Source organism: Cyphomyrmex costatus, unplaced genomic scaffold, assembly GCF_001594065.2.
Source record: "Cyphomyrmex costatus isolate MS0001 unplaced genomic scaffold, Ccosl1.0 scaffold100, whole genome shotgun sequence".
NCBI classification, from domain to species: Eukaryota; Metazoa; Arthropoda; class Insecta; order Hymenoptera; family Formicidae; genus Cyphomyrmex; species Cyphomyrmex costatus.
The window spans coordinates 2,600,556-2,610,994 of NW_017274955.1; the positions used below are offsets into that span (position 1 = coordinate 2,600,556).

The 10,439-nt window shown below is 30.7% G+C and overlaps 1 protein-coding gene across 1 annotated transcript; it reads right to left on the bottom strand.

Annotated features, from left to right (window-relative positions):
• Nucleotides 1-8,325: 8,325 nt before the first annotated feature.
• On the bottom strand, nucleotides 8,326-10,175 carry c12.1 (spliceosome-associated protein CWC15; the record flags this gene model as incomplete). Its single annotated transcript, XM_018537369.1, has 2 exons — nucleotides 8,326-8,568; nucleotides 9,872-10,175. Coding segments are annotated over 2 exons (547 nt in total), but the record flags the coding sequence as incomplete, so codon positions are not given.
• Nucleotides 10,176-10,439: the final 264 nt, after the last annotated feature.

The window sequence follows — 10,439 nt, forward strand, 5'->3', positions numbered from 1 at the left end:
ATTTATAAATTAAATATATCTTCTATAATAATATAATATTTAATTCCCCCTCGAAAAAATAAAGCGTAAGGCAAAAAAAAAGCGTAAGTCGAAAGGAAGAGTGACATAAGCAAAAGCTCCTAAGGAGCATAGATTGAAACAAAACGTTAAAAAAGCGTCAAACGTTTTGTAAACGCTTTATGCTTCAAGCAAATGAAAAATTCCATAAATCATATTACATTAAACGTGATATTTACATGGTTATATTATATATGATTTTGGCTTTGGATTAAATATGCTAAGAGTAGTTAAAATTTTTTTTACGTGCCATAGTTCTTATTTATATTTTCCCTTTTTCATTTGTGTATTATTATTTTTTTATTACTTACTTTCTAGATCTTATGAAAATCAGTGGAAGCATTTTCAGATAAAATTTTTGAGCCAAGAATTTCTTTCTTTTTGTGTATAATCCGAATCTGCAACAAAAAGTACATTTAAACAATTCAATATCTGATTTGGATAGTCTATTTCCGAAACCAGAAGTTGGAAGTATTATGATTCGATACAGCATGTTCAATTTACTTAACAAAATTTTTAGAGTTTATCATAACAATCATTTAGCTTCATTTTAAAAAGGGTATACAGATGAATGGAATATCATGTATATATATACACACACACACATACACACGTGCGTGTGTATATATATATATATATAAATTTTTATGTTTAATATATTTGTATATTAAGAACTGTTGTTATGTAAAAATCATATAAAAATACCGATTTATTTTAATTTCTAAAACATATTGGAGTTTTCGGCTCATTATTTGCACGTTCCTGGATCATAGAGGTAGGACCGCCCCTGACGAACGAGTAGGCGGTTAGTATTGGCAATCAGGACTGGTCGCCGATAACTCGACTCTTTAACGAGGTGGTATCGTGGACCAGGACTAGAGGACGCGATGGCGGCTTGCGAAGCTGTAAAAAATACTTCTACATGGATAATTAACATCAGGTTTGTTTTTTATTGTAACGCTCTCTCTCTAGAACTACACTAAAACTGAATTGAACTGAACTAGAACTGAGCGAGGACACAATGCAAATAGGTAATAATGAACATTATAGTGCAAAGATAAAGATTTATGTAAAGATGTATCGCAGAATTGTTATGCATTAGCATAAGATTTTCATCTAACTTTACAAATTTAACGTTTACTATATTGTATTACGATTACTACTTTTTGAATTACAGTAACTGTCGATGGTTTTAATTTACATATCTCAAGTGCTATATGTATTAAAGTATAATTAATATATCAAAGTCTTTTCGTTTAAAAGAGAGCTACTTTCATACTTATCGTTTAATGTTTTAGAAATGCTTACTTTTTTCTATTTTATTAGTTATTTCATTTTGTCTTGCGCTGTTTATACTGACTCTAGACCTATTACAGCCAGTTCAGTGAACCGTTGCACTGAGTTGCGCTATACTATGCAATAAAAAACAGTATTGAACATTTTACATTAGTTCTGAAAAGTTTATTTAGCAGTAAAAAACAAACCTATCTTGAGCTTACAGATCATGTTCTTCACTAATATTAATAAAATATGATCAATCATAAGAGGAGTCAAGTAATTAAAAAATTAAGTATATAAAATTGTCAATAAAACGATGATATTACATGACTTTTATGGGATGCCTTTTCGGAAAGATTACACATCTTTATACATTATTAAAATATTCTTCCCACAAATCTATCACTTAAAACAAAGTATAACTGTTGGCTATAAGGATGGTATTCTATAATAATGTAATTTTATATTCAAGATCATCCTAAATCTTGTTACGAGTGATCTTAGCCAGTGTAAAGACTGTACAGTCGTACGATTCTCAAAATGGTATTTATTGTAAGTCTTAGGTAAATGTAAGATAAGATTATTATGATATATACCAGCTACTTATAAAAACCATCAATTATCTTAAGATTGATGTAATTATATAAACATAATGATCTGATAAATCGTGTACGGTGTACACGTATGTGGCGTGTCCCGTAAGGTGTAAAAGGAACGGTGAAGCAGAGATTAGTGGCGGCCGGTGGTGAAAGTGAATTCAAGCAGCAAATATCATATGAGCGGCGTGAATAAAAATATCGACTCCCATTAACTTTCGAGTTAACTTTTGCCAGCTTTCTCGACGTCTATTCAAATCCTCGAACTTAATTTTTTATTGAAATAAGTTTGATATATTCGAATTTAATTCAAATGATCAAGTTCGATATATTCGCATCATCTTCAATGAAGGTTTTGAAATCTCAAAGCTCATTTTGTGAGACTTACAATTCACGTCAGATTTCGGAATAGAATTCTATTTGTGACTTTATATGTCGAGCGGTTTCTTATGCATGCACTTTATTAGCAAATATTTTATATATACGTATTTATATAGATATTTTGATTTTTTAAACACGATTCTCGTATTACGTGGAACATAAAATTACAAATAAAAATTCCAATCTGAATTTTAACATTATATTGCACAGATCGTTAAAAAAGGGCCGGTTTATTTATTTTAATTTAATTATTAATCAGATTCTAAAAAATTTTATTTTACCGATAAAATAGTTAGTAACTTACACACACAGACGATTTATGTAGCATTGACATATAAATGGTACCCAATTAGACGGTATACGATTTGATTAGACACGAGCCACTTATAACATTTGAAACTAGAAAGAGTGGGAAGTTCCTAAGCATTCAACCAAAGGCGTTTTTTCGTTATCCAACCAAAAGCGACCGCGATTAAGGCTATCTTTGTTTTCAGGGATCAGAAGACAAAGTCTTCTTTCACTAGCCTTAGTCGCGGTTACTTCTGGTTGCATAACGAAAAAACACCTCAATGTGATTGATGGTGCAATCGAGATATGGTCAATTAGATTTTTTCTTGTGTGTGTGTGATTTATCACTACATATTAACTACAATATCTAACGCACTGCACATATACAGAGTGCGTCACCAAAATCCGGACAAATCGAACAATTTCTTTAAACAAAATGTTTTTAATGAAAAATTAAATATTACAGAAAATCTTTTTACGTGGCACTTGGGGGATCCCTATTAGAACATAATTATTCGATATATCCCCCATTAGCTTGAATGATTAGCCTTCATTCTCGGTCTGAAGCGTTCGCACGCACATTGTAATGTAGTGCTGTCCATGCCGACGAATGTTGCCTCAATAACGGTCCTTAATGACATCACATTAGGATGCCGAGACTTGTTAGTGACTCTTTCAACTACGCTCCGTACGTTTAGTCCAAAAGATTTAAATCTGAGCTGTTGGGAGGCCAGAATTTCTTGGACCAAAACATATCGATATTGTTCTGGCAGTCTCAGAAAGCATCTGTCGTGTATCTTTATAATGTACGATTTGTATCGAGGGTCCTCCTCGGCAATTCGACGCATTGTTGGCTCGCTTATTACACCAACAATCGATGCTAATTTTCGCAATAATTGCCCTGGGTCATCCAAAATTAGCGCTTGAACCTTTTCAACGACGGGGGTCCTCGTGATGTATTCTTTCGAGTAACTCTTCCTCGCTGGCATACTGGAACCTCCGTTAGACTGTTCTAAAGCCGAAAATTTGGCCACAACGTCATAAACGGTTAATCTCGGATATTCAAAAAATCGAATTATTTCCGTTGCTGAGCGCCTAGCGCGAAGGTCTTCGATGATCGCAGTTCTTCGATTATACTCCGCACTTGATTTCAATATCGCGGCCATTTTGAGAATATGACGGTTTACTAGAAGTATCAAGGGCTGCAGAATAAAAGGAACAGAGAACAGAGAATAAGAATTTCAACTTATCAGAAATCATGTACTATGAAATACACACTGTTTATTCCACAGTATATGATTTCTGATAGGTTGAAATTTTTATTCTTTGTTCTCTCTGTTCCTTTTATTCTGCGTAGTCCTCAGACTTTCTCGGAAAGTCAACAACATCCTCTGGCAGAAGCACAATATAGCGGAAAATTTAAATTTAAATTTGTCCGGATTTTGGTGACGCACCTTCTACATAAATTGTATAACGATACAGCATTTTAATTAAACGTCTTTTATTATTATTGTATTTAATTAGAAGTCCAATTCTAAAAACTGCACGTTGTTTCTTTGTGCAAACTATCAGTCTACGGACTATACTATTTTGTAAATATAATAAATTTTGTAAATATAATGCATTTTTATATTAAGAAAATATCGTTTCATGATGTGATAACTCTGCAACACCATATTGGACTAACAATAAAAGAAATAATAATAAAAATCTCAATCGAAGTATTCTCAATATATATATAAAAATTCCATCTTACAGACACGTATTAATGTACATATATTAATCTTGGAAAAGGATTTTTGAATTTATAAAAGAGAAAAAAATAATTTTATACAAATTTTGTACAAAAATTAAGCGTTTAATCAGTAAAACATATATTTTTAGAATTCTATTAAATTGCTTTCATTTTTTCTTTCACTGCGATATAGAACTTGTTTTCTTTCTTAGGTAAAAGATTTTTCTATGCGTGCAACTAATATATGTTCAACATAGTTAACATATTGTTAACATCACAGATAAGACATGAAGATTAATTTGAAGGCACATGTTCGAAAATGTTCCGCAAAAAATGTGTGAAATATATCATATTTTATCGGCCTTTTTATTTATTTTTATGTTTAAATTGCTGCGGAAAAATGATTTTCCTGAAGTATACAAAATTTGGCCAGATGCAACAGGCTCATGTGATGTTGCATAAAGTTTTAATGTTTTAGTAACCAGTTTGAAATACAAAATTAGATGAAAAGCAGTGTTAGGAAAAATGTTCCAATTTTTAATTTTTATCCTTCGATCTTACGTGAACTAAAATTTATAAATTTTATGCATTGTTCGATATAGTACAAAAAGATCGTGCATATAATTTTGGCAGCATAAGTATGGATATATACTTCATCTTTTCACACAGGAAAGTTATGCAATTAATCTCGAGGTTCTAATTTTTTTAAGAAGTGATATTTTTATCGAATCGTATATTATACATTCTTTGCATTTCTGTAGAAATGTTTGAAAAGACATAGATAAGATAAATATACAATAGCCAAGACTATTGATGTATAAACATCAGATATACTCAGACAACATGCATATCTAAACGATGTTACAAAGGCATTCTAAAGATGTCTTTTGAAACGTATGTTTCTGTAGATATCTATAAAGGATAACTTAATGATTTTTTTGGACATATTGTGTATTGTCTGGGTAATATTTTAAAACGAATTGTTACCTTATCAGATGTGCATCAATTCTAAAAAAGATATATTAAAAAGAATTTATTTTCAGAATAATTTTCCGATTGCACCATGTTTATCTACACAGGAAGAAACATTTCTGAAAAAATGAAGAAACCTACAAGTTTCTCAATAAATTGTTGTATCTTGACGTGCATAGTATTTGAGAATTTTCTTTTTCGTTTACATTTATTTCCGCTTTATCTTTACTTTTGTCATTGTAAGAACAACATAATATGTGCTTTCGAAAATTATTTAAAACACTATTATTTAGAGATTATGCGAATAGAAGACAAAAAGTAGAATAATGACAAATTTTTTCTGGAAAAATATACAGCTGTAAAATTATATTTTGGAGTTAATTATTTAATTATATCAATATCTAATTTAAAGAACTCAAAGATAATTATCCATTCGCAAAATAAAATTTTCATTTTCCAAATTAGTTATTATTATTTTAGTTTCCTGCGTATATATTTTCAGATCTTGAAAATTACTCCACTGAAATTTCTAATGTAATATTCTCATCAAATGTATCCATCTCCAAACATAATTTTTCCCCTCCCCCCCGATGTACATTTTAAAAGAGATTGAAAAATTGTTGTAACATCCTATTTTTATAATAACATTTATTAGATATAAAACAAGGATATAAAACAGCGATGATAGCAAACACATACATATATATATATGCATAATTTTATATATTGTATGAATATTGCAATTAAATATTTTAAATATTTTATTACATAAAACGTAATATGGAACAATAAAATTTCTGAATGCAAATTCCTGTGTGTGAATTTTGAAACAAATTATATGTCGTTCCAAGCAGGGGATGCTTGCGATTTTTACGGACGATTGAATATTTAGCCGAGCAATGCGTCCGCGTCGATCCATATTATAATTTTGAGTATATATTGTTCAATCAAGCTGTCGTCTCTTTGTAGGATGGCTGGCGCGTCAAGTTGGTTGAGGCCATGTCTGTGCCAAGTTGGTGCCAAGAAGTCTACCGGCGCGCGCGCTAACCAGCTGCACCGGTAGACTGCTTGCTGCCCGTACGCGGGGCCCCGCAGGGCCCTCCGGGACCGGTTATACTTGACCCAGCGCGTGATTCGTTGCGCGCTGCGTCCGAGACCGGATCGCTCTGTCCGCTACCGAAAAGCAATACCCAACGCAACGCGCGCGACTCGAAAGCGCACGACTCATCACAGAAATGGTAAGACGAGTAGACGTCGATTCAATACAGGGAAAGAGGAGGGAGTGGATCGGCAAAAATTCACAATCAGGAATTTATGAAATTTCACGGAACCATAAACCGGTATTCAAATAAACCATCGAGGATATATGCTTACTTTTTAATTTACTCTTTAAATAACGGTGTCCGAACAAAGTCAATATTAATCATTAAAGGATCATAAAAAGAAGATCACTGATCAGATCGATGGTATAAAAATGGACTTCTATTTTTTAATTTTATGACTTATTTTTTTACATCACACAATAAAAATAAAACAGAAAAAATATTCCTTGACTTCTTCCAATCACTTTTTAAAAAGATTCTTTGACTGAAATATAAAACAAAGTACTAAAGAAAAACAAAGAAATTTAAAATCATTATTTAACCCTCAACTACATGTCTCATTTTAAAGTCATAATTTACATGTCTGGGTCTAGTCACCTCTTTTCACAATTTGTGATAACAGTGCAAAAATCTATTTTTTTTTTCAAAAATTGTAACTTTACATATATGATAAAAAAGATACAGATAAAAATAAGTCACTTCAGCTCTGTAATATTAACTATACAAAAATAGCGGCCGACTAAAATTTTCACCTGGTTTCAAATGACACTCATGTAGAAATTGAAGCTTTTTTATTTTAATGTTTAAAAGGCGGAGAAGCTTATTTTTACTTTAAAATTTATAACTTTCCGTGAGCGAAATTTATTATATTCGTTGTATTTTCACCTTGCCTCAAATATGTGATTTTAACGTGGTATTATTATATAATAGTAATTTTTTGTTCATAATAGTAATGCCGATATTTAAAAATTAATAAAAAAATCTTTTGAAGATTTATTATAAAGATATGTCCGTTGAATTCAAATTTAATATTAAAAATTCAAAATTCAAAATGTTATAATATGACAAATACAAAATCTCAAAACGGAAAAATGAAAGTAATGAAAAGAACAGCGTGGTTAGCGTGCAATATATATATATATATTGCACGCTAATGCAACATAAAATATATTTTAAAAAACTGCGATTTAAAAACAGACCCCTCAATATTTTAACAAATAGACATAATAAATATATATAAGGCAACTGAAAATAACGAGCTATAATTAATGCGCAATTTTATTGTAAAGATATATTTACTTTATCCTGTACAATCTCTGAAAAATCAAACGTTTCGGATGTATTTAAGCAATCTTTAGCGATTAAAGACATATTGACTGCGTTCAACAGAGAAAGCAAGTGTTGTAAAATTCAATAGAATTTATTCTTGCTTTTGATTTCTTATAGATCTAAATGTATAAATCAATCATATTAAACAATTTTGCACTACTTGCAAAGCTGCTTTCTTTGCTCAAACATATACTGACAGGTACAGGTAAACGAACGAATGAACTCTTGAGCCTTGTAACACTTATTTCTTTAACACGCTATAACTTTTATTTTTGTGTATTTCGAATTAAAACTTTAGGAAAATAATCTTAAGATTTCATATAATAAGAAAATACAAAAATTGAAAAATCGATTTTTTTTACCCACCTAGATGTAACTCCCTAAACATTTATGCATTAGTATTTCTTTTACAATCATCTTGCATTCAAAATCAGCAACAAGAAATTGTACATAGATAATTTAATTGTACTTAATTGTTGGTTTAGGATTAATAAAGTCGATATAAATAATGAGAGAGAAGAACTACACTTTTATTCAATAATGCATAAAAAAAATTATTTACAGTACTGATGCTTATAACTAACAATTACTTAACATACTTCTCCATAAATTTACGATGGAATTCGCTTCGTAGAGAATCGTTAATAAAAACATCATGTGTTTTCTTTGGTTCGGAACGTGCACAATTTTTAAAGACAACGTCATCATCCCATCTTCTTCTTACTTTCATATCCACTCTTCCGCTTTGCGAAGAATAATTCAACAAAGGATTTCCTGAAAGGATATTTTCCATGCGTATTCTTTCCTCTTCCTGACGTTTCTCCATTTCCTGCAAAATAATATTTTATTTTTTAGACACAAAAGATATGCGATGGTAACAGTAAGTCAAACTTGAAAGTATTCTAACCCAGAATCTTTTTAAAATAAGAAAAATATACTCCAAGTGCATAAAATATCAATGGGACAAAAAGCCATAATTACGTGATATTCTTCGCAATATATTAGATTGATTTAAAGATTTAAAGATTTTAATGAAAATTGGCTCATTGCCCTTATTTCATTATATTAATTGTTTAATACTTATTGAGCCTTATCATAAATATAAAATATCAAATATTACATTCTTCTTAATCAAAAATGTATACAAAATAAATATAATTAATAAGTATTTCATTAATATAAGGACATAAGATAGATCAAAAGTTATTAAAATGGTCAACCCTGGCCTCTCTATCCCCCCTTCCTCACCTTCTCTATCTGTATATCTATCTATTTACTTATGTATTTATCTCTTACCCTCTCTTTGTTTGTCTATCTCGTGTACATAAATAATTATAATATTACACATATTAAATTAATGTTCATTTTTATTTTCATTAATTTTAATATAATATTGTACGAAGCAACTTGACAGATAAAACTTTTTATGTGAATGTATTTATCTATGAATCTTAGAAAGTTTAAAGCCTAATCAAGTCTTGAAAACAAGATGTTAATGTTTATTATATTGTGTGAATTTATATACTGCGTATGTAGTCCCCCCCCGCGACGCTGATAGATTTTCAGCATTGACGCATACATATTCACTACCGCAGTAATATCACTTCGTTAAATTGGTTAGATTGATTCTCAATTTAACTAAGTGATATTACGCAGTATATAAATTCACATAAGATAATAAACATTAACATCTTGTTTTCAAGACTCGATTAGGCTTTAAACTTTCTAAGATTTTTTAATCATACGAGTCAATTATTATTATCTTTCATTATACTTATCTATGTATTTGAAAAAATCTGAAATGACACATTTTAGATACTCAACATTTTGGTATTGACTGCATCAATTTTATTCGAACTACTAGCAATCAGAAAATTGCACTGATATTATATAATAAATCTTATAATAATGCTGTTAGATTTTTATTGCGGTTCGGTTTCTGAGTAATTTTAATCAAAAGTTTGTCAATGTCAAAACTCTGGATAAAGCTAGTTTGGCATCGCGAACTTAGCAGTGGCACAACATATATGTAGTGATGTTCATGCATCTAGCAGCCTATTTTTTAATATTTTTATGCATTTGGCGTCACAATGTTACTGCGTCGCTCCATCACTACAATGTGGCATACTAACTTTCTTAGCTTGTTCTGCTGCTCGTTCTTTCTTAATCCTCTGAAGTTCAGCCAAAAGTGCAGCAGTATCATCCTCATCACTATCAGAATCTGATTCGTCATCATCAAGTGGATCATCTGCATCTAAGCTGGCAGCAGGAACTTGATCTAACTTTTGTCTTTTTGTACTGGATGTAGTTGATTCCCTGGAAGGTTCAATTGCACGACGGCCTGATACTTTATCTTTGTCTGGTCGCTCTCTTTCCTCCAATTCCTTCCTGAAGTCTCGATTTCGTAATTCTTCAATTGTTCCTTGACCATGTTCTCTGTACAAAAATAACATAATCAATATAAAAAAAATTATTATGTACTATCTTTTTCCTGAAATTCTTATATTTTTTAATGCATTTAATGCAATATTTTATCATGTCTCTTGTTAAATTATCATACACATATAATAACAAGGAGTAATAAAACTATCCAATTCTGGTAAAGTTTATGTGATTGTCAAGTGAATCTTATAGCCAAATACACACACATACACACACACACACACACTCTCTCTCTCTCTCTCTCTCTCTCTCTCTCTC